Source organism: Pongo abelii, chromosome 10, assembly GCF_028885655.2.
Source record: "Pongo abelii isolate AG06213 chromosome 10, NHGRI_mPonAbe1-v2.0_pri, whole genome shotgun sequence".
NCBI lineage: Eukaryota > Metazoa > Chordata > Mammalia > Primates > Hominidae > Pongo > Pongo abelii.
Genome location: NC_071995.2, coordinates 28,248,623 through 28,265,130, shown reverse-complemented (window position 1 = coordinate 28,265,130; position 16,508 = coordinate 28,248,623). Strand labels below are relative to the sequence as shown.

The following is a 16,508-nucleotide window of genomic DNA, read 5'->3' as shown; positions in this document are numbered from 1 at the left end:
CTCCTCTCTTATTGTAAGGACACTAGTCACTGGGTTTGGAGCCCACCCAAAATCCAGGGTAATTATATCATGAGATCCCCTAATCACATCTGTAAAGACTACTTCCAAATATGGTTACCTTCCCAGGTGTATCAAGTTAGGACTCAGACTTACCTTCTGGGGGACATGATTCAACCTACTACAAATGGTAAGAAATTCTGCAGGATCCACACTAAGAAGTTGCTAATTCCTAAGGAATACAGATAGAGGTCGCTGCTAGGTAGTTTTGCAGTAAGAAGAGACAAAAAACCTTAAAATTAAACCATATATAAGAATAAGGGTAAGCACTTTTCAAATTAAATTGGAGACCATACCAATTTTAATCACTCATCTTTAATAATAAAATAGGTTCCTATGCAGTACGTACCTCAACATAAACTTAAGGTTCTGTTTAACAACAACCAAAAAAAAAAAATAGGATGGAAATGTGTCACTAAATAACAAAGTAAATGTCTTTAAACATGAAGACCTTAAATTCATATCCAAGCAAAAAGACCAAGAATAAGTTAACCCAACTTGTTTACAAAAATATTTATCAAGTAATCTTTTATAGTAGAGCTGCCTCAATGAACTGCCTCAGACTTAATCTCAATGGTGTAGCTTGAAATAGATTTCCTTTCTTTATTAGCAGGGATAAGAAGTATCTGAATGTATGTGTCATTAAATTAAGGAACACTTTCCCAAAAACAATAAAAAGTTTAAAAATAAAAACTGTCATTTATTTATAAAATATCAAATAAGGCCTCTGACTAAAAAAAGAAATCTATATAATGTTTGGGCCATTAGCCCTTTTCTATTCAGTCTCATCCACCCCACTCGCCCCAAACTTAAGATAAAAAAATTCTGAAGTGTAGTTTTGAATTTTACCAATATATGAAATTATACATAAAATTACCATATAAAGTAATATTTGACAAATTATATACTCAAAGTATAATTTTCCATTTGTCTTAATTTTAATATGTATTCAATATAAATGAGTACAATGTATTTAATCATGTTTGACACTTCTTTTATCCCTTTTTAATACAATCACCACAACATAAGAAAATTTAGGTTTCAACTGATGTTAAAGCACATTTCTGTATCTGGTGGTTTTTTAAAAATTTACATATTATATATTTGACATTTTAAAAGACAACAGAAACAAATCCACAGATTACTCCACCTCTACCCCCACTTTCAGCTGAAAGGTTTTAAGAAAAATCTTGCAGGTTATGAGGACCAGATGGAGCTTAAAAACAGATCCAGAATTTTTTTTTTGAAATTTTAATTAATTTATTTTTTTTGTATCTCAAGAATACTTAAAGGAAAAAAAAAAAAGGGTTCTATGAGCCAGAGGAATTCCAAATTCACTTTGAAATTACCATACCTATCTTGCTATATCAAACATTTCAATTCTGTTAACTAAATGAACTACATAATATCCTTAAAAATCAGCCAGAGAAGAGAAAAACAAATCTCATCTTCATTATTGACTTTGAACCAAAACTTATTCTTTCAAAGGAGTAGTTTAACCTACTAAATATGTCTATTATAAGATCTTCTTTCTTAGAAAGTAGTATTCCTTCTTTTTCATTCCTGAAATGGTATTTCTTGTACTTAAACAAGTTATGGACAATTGTTAGCTAAGTATCAGTTATGGTAAATTGCTAAAATTAAATTATCTGTTTAATTTACTTTAACATATAACACATTCCTATAGCCTTTGAAACTGTATTTTCTTTCACAAAAATTTAAATAAATGTGAAAGTAGGCAATCACTAGAAGTCTCATGGTACATAAACTTTGTATCAACTTTGACGCCGAATAGGAAAGATGAAATTTAGCGTACAAATCTTCCATTCACAAAACAGTGGCAAAAATTTATATTTTTAAATTGGTATAATTTTATGAATTCTCAAACATTTATTGGGAATATTCAAGTTTACCTAATTAATCACCCAGAAAGCCAGCAGTACTGCCAAAAGCTCTTGGTATATTCAGTAGTCACTGTGAAAACCTTTCATTTCTTTACCATTTGGCAATGGCTCAGTTTCTATTTTCCAATTATGTTTTGGAATAAAGTCTATGACCATTAACTATGCATTTTTTTGTTGCTATCTCACAGCCCGTGCACTGTACATATTTACAAAGAAAAAAATAAAGGATTGAATTTTCTGTCCATTCATTCATTCACTTATTTGACCATTTGGAGCCATGTAAGAAGCTCACAGACTCAGAAACTCTTCAGTTCTTCCTTAGACTCAAATCACTGTTGGTCACTAATGCTGACAAAGAAGTACTTTCCGACGCATCATCTTTCCTTAGGTTCAAAAATGATTCTCGAGTTATTTGAAGGATCTCTCTCAAGCCTTTGTTTTCTTGCTAAAAGGCAAGCAAAAACAAAGATGCAGTCACTATCTACAAGGTAGCTACAACAGCACAAACATATGTTAGGAAAAACTAAACATGAAGGTATAACAAATAAGCAAGTTCTGTAATTGGCATTAATCTACTCAATGATATATCCAGTTGGCAACTTGAATCTAAAGAACACTTATGCAGCTAGGAATCGTGTTCAACATCTTCCACCACTGCAAAGCCTTCTTACTTAAGCAGCTATAATTGTAAATAGAAGCTCAGAAATTGCCTTATTTTACAATCATATTAGAGATGAAGAAAATAACATCTAGATTTATTTTTATATAAACGCATAAAGCCAATGAATAGGCTATAATCTCTTAGTAATTTTTAGTATTTTTGTTACTTTCCATGATAGCATGGAATGCAGGACAAGTTTAGCTCATTGGCATTTGAGAGCAGCAGGGTAGGGGTAACTGATGATATTTTTCAAGAAGGAAAGTAAGTGACCAAATCTGGCACTGGTAAATAACTTTGCTTTCTGGCCTCCTTTTGGTTAGTTACGGTAAAAAAATTTGTAGACATTTAACAATAACCTTTCATAATTTGTTCTCTATTACTTTGTCTTCAGTCTCACTTTCTAAATTTTAGTAGTCTAAAGCAGGTTCCCCACCATGATTTCAAAATGAAGCTCTTAAAGCATAAAAGTCTATTGTACTGATTTCAGTTACTCAGAGACTGGTACTTTCACTGTCACAAAATAAAGGACAGATGAGACAAAGGTTTTTAGAATCCCCAGAAAAATAAGAGTGCCCCTAAATATTTGTGGATTAAAAAAAATTTCCCTGTATCACTATGATCTCTAATAGAATAAACAAAATTTTAAAAATTACTCAATTGAAGAAGTACATTCACTTCATAAGATAAGCAATATAGAATGAAACATCAATTTTCTACATTACTGGTATATTGTAAGTTACTAATAATCCTAGATTCTTGCATCACCACATAAATGGTCTTGCTATTTATAATATGCCCACATAGCATCCAGGAGAACATTACCAGTACCCAAGAAAAGTAAATATATATTTAAAAATGGGATATATTTTCTGGCATAAATCTTTGTATGGACAGTTTTCATCTATATTTGCAATGTAAAACTTACTTCGAGTTGAAATATTCGTTCTTGTTCCTTGCAACCCTGTTGCTCGTCAATTTCAATGGCTTTCCTCATTACTGCTGCCATTTCAGTTATCTGGTCAACATGTGCTTGCAGTTCCTGAAAAAGAGGGATGGGAGTTGGAAATCAGCAAAATACTTTTTTATTTTTGGATCCTCTCCTTTTTATAAAATCTGCAGTACCACTTAACATGTATATTCTTACATTGTCACTTAATATGAATAAAACAAATATTAACAATGAAGTTGGTTGACCACAGATGTGCTTTTGAAATCAGATTTGTTAGGACTAGAATTAAGAATAAGCAGCACAATATAACTAAACCTAGCAGCAAGAAAAATACTCATACTTTACATTCCTCTCATCGCAATGATCAGCAACTTTTTCTTTTTTTTGCACTTACATACACTATTGTTCAAAGTAACTGGAATGATAAAAATTGCCGACGCATTCAATCTCTTTTCCTCTCTGAAGTCTTCAATGATTTAGAAATCTTTTCTGTATTGTTCAGGCCTATAAAGTTATCTCAATCCAATCTGTAACCTTTTCTAGGTCATAATCCTCTCTGAGAGCTGGACTGCATCTTTACATCCACCTACTATCTAGTGTATGGTATATGATAAGCATTGAATAAAATGAGCACAATTCTGCTTTTCAGTATTAAAATATTAAATGGCCTTCTTTGCTAACTATTGAAAATATAGTATCAGTATAATACAGACATCCACATTTGTTAGGCGCAGCAAGTAGCACAAATTCTTCCAATCTCATTTTCTTATTTTGCACACCTATGATGTGCCAGTACTATGCTAAACAGGAATACAAAGACTGTTAAGACATGTTCCCTGATCTGAAGAAGCTTACAGTCTAGTGAGACAGACAAAAAAAGGTTTAAAATCAACAGAAACTTGAGAATAATCATTTTCTCAATGAACAGCTTCTATAGACCATTATTCACGGCAATTGAGAGATATTTTATATTAAGCCTAAGACTTAAATATAAAAGTGAATAACTCCCCAAATAAACAGTCTCTTCAGTAGTTGTGTATATATGTATTTGTAAAAAGGATTTAACAGTACTCCAAGAAACCCACGGAACTAATAAGCTGGAAGAAATGACAAAGGAGTATCTTTGGCAAACCACATTTAATAACCTCTTAACCAACAAATGTGTAGGTCCTTTTAATGGGGAAACCTATATACACTGCTAGTACTCAGCAAGAAGGTACTCTAAAATGCTAATCTGTGCTGTCCAAAACAATGTTATTTAAACTTAATTAAAATCAGTACATTTTTAAAAATTAACAATTCAGTCCCTCAAGTGCATTAGTGACACTGCAAGTGCTCAACAGCCACATGTGGCTACTGGCTTCCACACTGGACAGCACAGATAAAAAACATTCCAATCATTTCAGAAAGTTCTACTGGATAGTTTTGAATTAGATTATGGTAGGAAGAATGATATTAAGACAAATATCTGTCATATTCTGCAAGTTAACCATTAAAATTCCTCCCATTGTCAAGGAAGCATAATATGTAAAAGCAGGTTAAGTACAGATCATTGCAGCAGCAAACTAAGGGTAATGAGTAAAAACTTTGAATACCAACAGCATCCTCAATTTATAATTTGGTCAGTCCTATGGCACTGACCTAAGTTAAAAAACTACACAGAAAGCAAGTATTTCTTTTGAGACAGAGTCTCGCTTTTGTTGGCCAGGCTGGAGTGCAATGGCATGACCTCGGCTCACTGCAACCTCCCACTCCCAGGTTCAAACAATTCTCTTGCTTCAGCCTCCCGAGCAGCTGGGATTACAGGCACCCGCTATCACGCCTGGCTAACTTTTTGTATTTTTAGTAGAGATGAGGTTTCACCATGTTGGCCAGGCTGGTCTCCAATTCCTGACGTCAGGTGATCCACCCACCTCAGCCTCCCAATTATAGGCATGAGCCACCACGCCTGGCTGAAGCAAGTATTTCTTTGCCTTTAAAATAGAAGGAAAAAAACTACTGATTTTTTCAGTACCAAGTCTAACAAAGCTCATCATGAGAAAAAACCCAATACTTCAAATAGGACAGCACTTTTATAAAAGGCCAGGGTAATGGTTCACTTATTTAACTATAAAATCTTCAGAGAAGTATCACAGATTTTTTAACAAGCACAAGAGGCAAGATCTGTGCTTTCAAAACTGTCTGGAAGACAAGAAGTGTCACCAACATAACCCTTGAACTGTCCTGAAATGTCTTTCATTTCTAACTCCCTGTCTAGGTTTATTCCTCCTTTATTCAATAAAGACCTGCCACAAGTGAGTTAAAAAAAAAGTTAAGACACAATGGAGACAGCACTACTATACTTAATCCTAACATCTAAACAAAGGCATTTTAATTTCATTTGCAAAATCAAAGGACTACAAACTATCCACAATCTGAATTAAAACATTTAATACTTTGACCTTATGAAATCAGGTTAAAATTAATGCCAAGAAAATATCTTTGATGTCCAGAAAGGAAATGACTGTTTTACAGCAACAACTAACAAGAGCAAATAAATAAAGCGTTGGACTGAATAATCTATAAAACTGCAAATATCTAACGGGCTGTACATGATACAATACACAGAAAATGAATGAGAGATTTAAAGTTTCTACACTGAACAGCATGGCTATTAAAGACACAACATTCTTTTAATAAATTTCATTTATTTGCTGATCTAATCTGGGAGGGAAATTCAATGTAAAAGAACTTTTAAAATGGACCCGCCCTTCCATCCACACCCCAAAAGTTGACTGTTTATTTAGTGTACATTCTGATTTGCTTCCAAGTGCCTTCTCTCCAGTCCATGTTGAGGTGCTTCAAGGATGTGTCGAGATGCATCAAGGAAGAATCCTTCGGACTTGTTACGATGTACCATGTCAATCTGTAGTACAGAGTCATTATAATGTTAATACGGATATCATCCGTAATTTAAAAACTGAATGAGTGTTAGTTCATGCGTGTTAGCCAACTGTTTGAAATGTTTGCTTTTTTAAGATTTCCAAAAAGGCATCTGTTCAAAAATAACATGAAAATTAGTATTTGGGTAAAAATGAGCTCTCAAACTTTCTACTGATTTTTTAAGTATGTGCTCAAAAACTTGTAGGTAAGGGCAAAGTTCTGTATTATAACAGTCTCAAAAGGATCCCTTACTCCAATCCAAAATGCTGTTATGTGTAACTCTGTTTCTTAGCTCTAAAAGTGTTGTAAAATTACTTTTGTGTTTAGGCATATCAGAGCACTAGTACCTAAACACACCCTAGAATACCATACTTTTTGTGCTTTTATTATACAAGTTTCTCTGCCCACCCACTTCTGCTTGTTTACCTACCTGCCCATAATTAATTCAAGGCTGGACTGAGACAGACTTTCTTCCCTTCCTTGATACCTTTCCAGATTTTCCTTATGACAGTTAATATTGCTCCCTCTAGCGTTCCAGTAACAATTCATCTCTCTACTTTGGGATTCATCACGCCCTACCTTATAGTAGATTGTTATGTTTGTGTCTGTATCTCCCACTATACTGCAAGCTTGTACATTCATCTATTACCCATAACTAAACAAGTGCCAGTATTAATGTTTGTTTAATTAAGTCGAAGTGTCTCCTTTTTGGGAAAAATCAAAATCACAAACATTAATATGTATTAGTGAGAATTAATAACAAATAACTGAATAGTCATTTCATGGGAGGCAAGGATCATCTGAACTCAGATGAAGAATTCAATCTACATAATAAAAAAGGATGGCTTACAGCTATCTTAGGAAATGTTTAACCTTACTAATTAATAAACCAGCTCTGGTGAATAGTAAAATCTGATATATTTTAGAAAACATTTGCTTCTGTCGTAGTTGCTACCAGATGGGACCTGCAAGCTGTAGTTATCTTATTCTAAGCACTTTTTTTGTAATGGTATTCTTCCCTTTAAATCTTTAACATTTTATTTTTAGGTTATAAAACATACAAACCTTTTAGAAATTCTCAAGATTACATTTATCTTACAAATAATATTAAGTCAACTTCTTTTAGTGCCTTTAAAAAAGTCTTAGTTACTATAGTTATTATTATACCTTTAAATTTAAATGATTTTAGAATGGTCTCATTAACAATAGTTACATTTTGTATTCAAAAGATCACCACTTAAAACATCCATGGATTGCCATTTGATTAGGAGATGAATAGCATAATTAGAAAACATTAAACACAAATTTTTAATTTAATTTATTATTATACTGGTTGACACAAGAGGTACCTATCATTAGGTTTTCTAATATATAAAGGCATATAAAGAGCTATTTGACAGGTATTTAATTCTAATAGAATTAATTACTAGTAAGTTAAAAACACCTACAAGCACCAAAATGGAAGAAGTATTTTAAAGAATCTAAAATGTGTTTCAATAATAGAGAAATATAAAAATATGTCCTTTCCTATTTCTGTTGTAACAAACGGGGAAAAGAAGGCTCATAATCACTATTTCTTAAATAATATTGGTAATAATAATAGTCAGCTCACCATTATCTAATACAGGTAACAGTCTAGTTTCCACAGTCTAGTTTAATATTTTTATTTCATATCAGCAACTAAAATTCAGTTTAAAATAAATATAAGTGAGAAAGGATTATTCTACTTGTCGTCATAGCAGTTGCCATAAAATATGCCATAAAATATGGGGACATACCAAAGTGACTAGACACAGAGATGACAAAGGGATGAACAGCAGGTAAAACACTAATTTCTAACTACTTCAGCTTTGTTTCTAAAAAATGATGTCAATTGGTATATAATACTGGGGCAAGGGAGCAAAATTTTACTATGTTGGTTCTTCTCCTCAACCCCATGTTTTTTCCATTATAATAAACAAGATCATCTATAGTCTGGATGAATTAGCCTTATTCAGAAAATAGTCTTAAGAAAAATCTACATTAAACTGCTTTCAGATTTTAAAAAAGGTTTCCATTATTTTTTGTTTTTGCAAGAGAAGCCAATACACAAATTTATTAGAAAAAATATTTCTTAAAAAAATTTCTGTTTTTTAAGAGACAGGGTCTCACTCCGTTGTCTAGATGGGAGTGCAATGGCATGATCGTAGCTTACTGTAACCTCAAACTCCTGAGCTGAAGTGGTCTATTCAACTCAGCCTCCTGAGAAGCTAGGACTGCAGGCATGTGCTACCACACCCGGCTAATTTTTTTACTTTTTGAAGAGATGGAGTCATGCTATGTTGCCCAGGCTGGTCTTGAACTTCTGGCCTCAAGCGATCCTCCTGCCTTGGCCTCCCAAAGTGCTGGGATTATAGGCGTAAGCCACCATGCCCAGCCTTTTAAGAAATATTTCTTAAAAGCATATAGCCCTACAAAAATAATGTTGAATAGAACAGACTTACCTTTATATCCAAAATAAAATTTATTTTTCAACGTACAAATTAAAGTTTCTAAGAAACAGTGAGAGTTATAAATCAAACAGAAAATGATATATATAACAAGCAAGAAATGGAAAAATAAGAAAAAGGAGAAAATGTCAATTAAAAAGATGAAACATTCAACATCATGTTAAAATGCCATTTACAAAAAAAATCTGAACACAGGATAATCAATCGTCTCTCTTTTCCATTTCAGGTCACATTTATAGAATGGATTACCTTGGAGTGCTGCTCTTTTAACTTCATTATTATACCCGGATCATCCTTTTTGCTAGCCATTAGCAATCTAAACATTTGTTCTCGATACTTGCTCATTATAAGTTCCAAGGCTGACTGATGTTCTTCCAGAGATGTACGCAATTCTATCAAGAATAATATTGTATTTTATTCCAACTTGAATTAAAAGTACGTAAAATATTCTCTTCCACTAAGCAACTTATGAACAGGACATTTTAAAAAGAAAACACAATGCACAAAAATCTAGCCATATAACAATAAGAGACACCAAACGAAGTCCTGTATTAGTTTTTTGAATATTTTAAGCTTGTTTTCTGAGAATCATTTCAACAAAGATGTACTAAACAGCAATTAATATCAGCCAAGGCTCCCTCTATATTAATACCAAAGGGCCACAGACCTCAAGAGTCTAGTAGAGAAAACAAGCATGTGGTAGGTGCAGAGTGGAGTGTTAGTTAAATAGATTTAAGAGATGTCTGTGGGAAGAAACTGGTGGAAGCTTTGTAGAAGTACAGTGTGAGTTCCCTCAGTTGAAAAGTGAAGGAATGGACCTTCTAAGCAGGCAGGCATGAAAACAGATGTGTTTAGGAAGTGATTGGTGTTGGCAAGAGCAAAGAGTTCACGGTGAAGAAAGCTGTGGGAAGAAGATTAAAAAAAAGGCTGGGAATTGATTTTTAGGGTCCCTGTAAAAGGTAATAAGTATATAATGAAAGTTCTTCAGCAAAAGAATTACATGACCAGACTGATTTTTGAAATATCAATCTGATGGTTATGTTGAAGACAGATTGGAAGGGGGAAGAGACTGGAATCAGGGAGATCAGTTTGGACATTTCAGGCAAGAGACTGAGCATCTAATCTGGGGGCCAATGCAGTGGGGACTGCAGAGAATGAAGCTGGGTTATTTCATAGCTAACAACAGCAGTGCTAACTGGATATTGAGGGTGAGAATCTAAGAGGATGTCAAGCAGGCAAATGTTCATATGTGGGACAGGATAAAGAGCAATAAATATGATTTAGGAATATAGACTAGAAATGGGATTAATGTCAAAAAGTAACGTATCTTGCCTTTGTTTTCTTGTTGCAATTCTCTGATTTGTCTGTTTTCTTGCTGGATTCCCATAACTAATGTGGACCGTGGCCGATGTCTCGCAACTTCATTAAGTTCTTGAATTTCTTCCTGATACTAATGGGGGAAAAAAACATGTGGGATGAAAATACCTGCAAATATATATATATATCTGATATATAAATATAAATATATCTGAAATATACATATAAAAAAATCTGGTAAGAGCTTAGTATCCAGAATATATAAAGAACTCTTACAACTCAACAATAAAATGAAAATAACCCCATTTTTAAAAGTGGCAAAGGGTTTGAATAAACATTTATCTAAAGAAGATATACAAATGGACAATAAGCACATGAAAAGATGCTTAATTAACATAACTAGTCATTAGAAGAATGCAATTCAATATATCCCACGAGGATGATTATAATGAAAAAGACAATAACAACTGTTGGAGAGGATGTGAAGAAACTGCAACCTTCCATACATTGTTGATGGAATGTAAAATGATGTAGCTCAGGGGTGTCCAATCTTTTGGCTTCCCTGGGCACATAGGAAGAAGAATTGTCAGGCCGCACATAAAATACACTAATGCTAACGATAGTTGATGAGCTTTTTTTTTTTTTTAAAAAAAATATCATAATGTTTTAAGAAAGTTTGTGAATTTGTGCTGGGCCACATTCAAAGCCATCCTGGGCCATATGCAGCCAGCAAGTCACAGGTCGGACAAGCTTGGCATAGCTGCTTTGGGAAACAATGTGGCAGATCCTCAAAAAATTTTAACAGAGTTATTATATGACCCATCCATTCTACTTCTACATATATACCCAAGAAAACTGAAAACATATGTCCACACAGAAACTTGTACACAAATATTCATAGCAGCATATATTCTTACCAGCCAAAAAAGTAAAATAATCCAAATGCCTATCAGCTGATGAATGGATAAGCACAATGTGCTGTATCCCTACAACGCAATATTATTTGGCAATAAACAGGAATGAAGTACTGATATATGCTATAACATAGATGAACCTTAAAAACATTATGTTAAGAAGCCAATCACAAAAAGCTGCATATTTTATCATTCCATTTATATGAAATGTCCAGAATAGGCAAACTCAAAGAGATAGAAATATTAGTGGTTGCCAGAGACTGAGGAAAGGGGAAACTAGAGAGAGACCACTGATGGATGTAAGGTTTTGTGGTGATGAAAATGTTCTGGAATCAGATAGTGGTTATACTGCACAACCTGCAAATGTGTACTAAAATCCAATGAACTGTATCCTTCAAAAAAGTAAATTTTATGGTATGTGAATATCTTAATAGAACATGTACAAAAGAAATGCAAAAAGACTTTCCATTAAGAAAATGAGAATCTTATTTTAAAATTGCACTCATTTATTTTCAAGGCATTCTCATGAGACACTTAGTAATATATTCATTATAACACTCCTGGTTCTTAACTTCAGATGTCAAACTCCTTTTTTAACAACTCAATACCAGATACATGTTCACTGAAGTGCCTCAGTCTAGCTGGACAGTTGGTTAGGGATGCAGGTAAATCTGTTTAGGGCAACACAGTTGTAAAACCAAATAACTAAACTTACTCCACTATTTCCAATAGCTTTGTTAAAAATACTATCCCAGAATTGCTTCCTTTTACAAAATAGATGAGATTTGGCTGTGAATATACATTTTCCCCCTCTGATTTCCATCATAATGTCAGAGATTTTATAATTTTCTTAAACGACTTGAAAATTTTTATCAGAAGAAGGTTAAAATAGTGTCTAAACTCGTGGCCCATGGGAATATTCTGTTATACAATAGTAAAAATAGCAAGAAGAAAGCCCTCATGTATTCTTTAATTGGTACTATTGAATGAAAAATAAGGTAACAAGTATGGGTACAATAACTGCACAGAGTATAAATCACATATTACCTTGCATCATTTTCAAAAGCTATTTTGTTGTTAAACAGCATCACCTAAGTACTTTTATAAAGAAAAATATGAACATTTCTACATTATACAAGACAGAACAAAATGTGTACCAACATTAGTAAAAGGTATTATCTGGTCTTTGTCAAATGTTTCTAAACCTAACAAATTCATTTATTTTCTAAACTCGAATATGCAACTCTGTCAGCAAAATAAGTGATCAAATCTAGGGTTTAGAAATATATGTCTAGGTATATCACCTGAACACGACAAAATTAAAGTAAACCTGAAACACACAAGTCAAGCTACTTAAAAATTTTAGAGAATGTTGAAAAAAATTAGACACTAATTAGCCAGCAATACACAAATGTCAATGACTGCTTCTGATAAATGGAATGAACAAGAAAGAAAAATCAAACCTGTTTCATGGCTTCTACTCGCTTGTTGAGAGCTGTGGTTTGCTCAATCAGAGATTCTGCTGCATCGTCATGATCTCTTAATCTTTCAACAAGAGCTTTAGCATCAGCAAGTGCCTTCTCAATTGTGCAACTCATTTCTAACGATGTATCTATAATTAAAATTAAAATCAAGACTCAAAGTCAACATATCTTTTTAGTTTCATGTCAACAGAGATATGCTTCTTAAGCCACATTTGTTACAGTATTGTTCACTGTCCAGGGAGGAAAAAACACCTAAGAACACTGTGGTTTTGCTTGTTAGGATACTACAAACTTGAAAGTAAATTTATACTGTTACGAAAAAATTAGAACACAGTTAAAAGATTTGCACACAAAACTAGAACGTATTTAAAACACTCTAAATATACAGTGGGGAAAAAGTACATGTCCAATGAATATAATGTTATATAGAAATTTGCTCTTTATGAGGGCATTCCCCTATCTTGTCACTTTTGAGGAAGATCATTTGGTTTACTGGTCAGTATTCTGGGGTCAATGACTGTCTAAAAACTTTGACTATAAGAATGCTTCCTAACCTCTGCTTGGTCAGGGGACTTGATACACTGTTCACAAACACTGCTGACCAGCCAAAGTGGCCTCAATGTGTCATGCTACATCAAAGTCTCAACCTCCTCTTGGAAGAACTTCTGCTTCTTACATAAAGTTGCATTATAATTCTAACTCTTGCATCTTCCTTAAAGTGCAAAAAAAAGTTTTGACTTAGGACAAAACTGGTAATTACAGGAAACTTCCGATATGCTAAAATCAGTAAGTATATATGTTTAACAGTAGCTGAAAAAAATATGAGACAAAACATGAAACAGTCAATTGTCAGCTTCTTCAACTGGTATGTAGAAACCTCAAACAAAATTTTAATAACTTTAAACAGTCTCTTTCCAAAACTTCAAGTTTCTCCTGAAACTTACCCTCCTTGAAATCTTTTATCTTCCTTTTTTTTTTTTTTTTTTTTGAGACAGAGTCTCGCTCTGTCGCCCAGGCTGGCTGGAGTGCAGTGGCGTGATCTCGGCTCACTGCAAGCTCTGCCTCCCAGGTTCACGCCATTTTCCTGCCTCAGCCTCCTGAGTAGCTGGGACTACAGGCACCTGCCACCACGCCCGGCTAATTTTTTTGTATTTTTAGTAGAGACGGGGGTTTCACTGTGTTAGCCAGGATGGTCTCGATCTCCCGACCTCATGATCGGCCCGCCTTGGCCTCCCAAAGCACTGGGATTACACGTTTGAGCCACCGCGCCTGGCCGAAATCTTTTATCTTTCTACTAGGTTTTACCTTTCAATATAAGCCATCCTTTCTTCAGGGTTTTCTCAAAAAATAAAATCACACTAAGTTACCAGGCCAGAAGCCACGTCTACAGAAGTTAAATTAAAACTTTGGTGTAGATCCAAGTGAAGGGTTATAAACAAAGATTTTCATCAACTTTAGTAAAACAGCAATTTGCCACAGAATTCAGGACTTTGTTATATACCACTGCCCTGGACTACAGATCTGTACCAACTAGTTCAATTAAGGATTATCCCCCTCCAATACAAAAAAAAAAAAAAAAGCAACAAGTAGCAAAGAGAAGATTTAAATAACTAAACAGTATAAAATATTTCATAAAACACATCAGGCAATTTCAGAAGACTTTCTCCTGTTATTTAAATCGCCAATTTAGAAAATGTCCAATATATGACCAGACATTTCCGGAGAGCCTTAAGAAGTAAACAAGCTGGACATTAATATAACTTCTGGCTCTCTAGAGAAAACAACCCCAAGATTTGTCTTGTAAGATTCAGGAGGTTTAGATAAGGATACTTGAAAATATGAGCAGTAAAAGGGCCATTAAAGGAACCAATATTGTCTGATACTGGAAAAGGACAACTACCCAAAATCTATCCAAAGATGCTGTTCTGAGAGAGGCATTAGCGCCCAACAATACCCTGTACTTCCTCTAAATTTCCAAAGGGAATTATCTAAAATTGTAGACAGACAACTTTCTTATTTATTAAGAAAGTTAACATAAATGGGTTAGATGGACATCACTATAACTCCCATTAATCCCATTACTATAGAACATCGGATCCTTCTGAGTAAACTTTTAAAGCTGTCTGTAAAGCAAAATTAAAAAAAAAAAAGGACGGGCACTGACTCGTACTTAGAAAAATGAAATAACCAAAAAAATTGGTTTTATAGTAAAAATAATAGTTTGTAACAGATGGTGAAAGTAATAAAAGACAAATTTGAAACTCTACAACAAACTGTAGAAGATTTGAAAGAAAATGGTTTAATAGAACTCAAGTAATAGAACTCTCTAACAGTTCTAATCTGTAAATGATATTGCTGGGACTACTATAAGAAGAACCCTTCTTTATACACTAAAACATAACATCTACAAATGCAATAGATAGGATCTGTTTCCAAATAAAATGCAGTAAGGTCCTATATATGATCAGATAGCTAAACAGCCCTCAGTCTAGACAGTCTTCCTACATAATCATAAATCTTTTTGAGTACAAAAATATTACCCTGTGTCCTGGGAGTATTAACAACACATCAAAACCCCACTGCCTATTATATTGTATACCTTGGGCTGGGCGCAGTGGCTCATGCCTGTAATCTCAGCACTTTGGGAGGTTGAGGAGGGCAGATCACTTGAAGTCAGGAGTTCGAGACCAGCCTGCCCAACATGGTGAAACGCCGTCTCTACTAAAAATACAAAAATTAGCTGGCCCCACGTGGTGGCACACACCTGTAATCCCAGCTGCTCAGGAGGCTGAGGCAAGAGAATTGCTTGAACTTGGGAGGCAGAGGTTGTAGTGAGCCAAAATTGCACCACTGCACTACAGCCTGGGCAACAGGCTGTCTTAATAACTAACTAAATAAATAAATACAAAAATTAGCCAGGCTTGGTGTGGGGCGGGGGGGGCGCCTGTAATCCCGGCTATTTGGGAGGCTGAGGCAGGAGAATCACTTAAACCTGGTAGGTGGAGGTTGCAGTGAGCCATAGTACCACTGTACTCCAGCCTGGGCCTCAGAGTGAGGTTCCATCTCAAAAAAAAAAAGAAAAAAAAAGAAATCGTATACCTTAATTCAGCAGCTAAGGTTTAGCTTCCCTGCCTCAGAGCAATTATAAACCTCAACTGAATTAATCAAAGCATCTTCAGAGGTTATTCTAGGTCTTTAAACCTCATGTTACCATGCATAGTAAATCCCTATTGCTAAAGGTAACCATCCAAAATTTCTGTCATTTGAGTAATTATGAAATATTGCTACTCTCTCTTTTTCATATTACCATTCACCGGTGTAACAGTATTAATCCAGCAACCTTTGCCTATTGCAAGGAAAATCTCATGATTGTGATTCCATAACTCAAGAAGTATTCAAGTCCAAAACAAAACTTTTGAATTTTCTAGTACCAAATCCTGACTTTACTGTTTGTTAATGGGTTTTATCTTAAAAACAAAAATCACCAGTATGGGGCTTGATATGCAACAGGTACATCAGTCACTGTGATAAAATTCAATTTCTTACCAGAAGCCAGACCGATCAAATGACTTAACTGTGGTCCACTAAGATGGAGCAACTTACTGAAAGTAAATACATACATGAATAGGTGATATGCTTTTAGAATAATCCACTTCTCTGAAATGCTGCAAAGAAAAGAGGTTCCTCAGATATCCTTTAAAAAACAACGAATACAGGCCAGGTGCAGTGGCTCATGCCTGTAATCCCAGCACTTTGGGAGGCTGAGGCAGGCGGATCACGAGGTCAGGAGATCGAGACCATCCTGGCTAAC

The 16,508-nt window shown here is 34.4% G+C and overlaps 1 protein-coding gene across 7 annotated transcripts in view; it reads right to left on the bottom strand.

Annotated features, from left to right (window-relative positions):
- Positions 1 to 352: 352 nt before the first annotated feature.
- FGFR1OP2 (FGFR1 oncogene partner 2) overlaps positions 353 to 16,508 on the bottom strand; it is a 28,985-nt gene continuing 12,829 nt past the window's right edge. For 4 of the 7 annotated variants that reach the window (XM_054526512.2, XM_024256274.3, XM_054526513.2 and 1 more), the window contains 6 exons: positions 12,677 to 12,825; positions 10,315 to 10,432; positions 9,232 to 9,374; positions 6,363 to 6,476; positions 3,548 to 3,661; positions 353 to 2,406 (listed from right to left, as the gene is read on the bottom strand). In XM_054526512.2, coding sequence (XP_054382487.1) covers positions 2,269 to 2,406; positions 3,548 to 3,661; positions 6,363 to 6,476; positions 9,232 to 9,374; positions 10,315 to 10,432; positions 12,677 to 12,825 — 776 coding nt within the window. In that variant the 3' untranslated portion in view covers positions 353 to 2,268. 7 annotated transcript variants of the gene reach the window in all.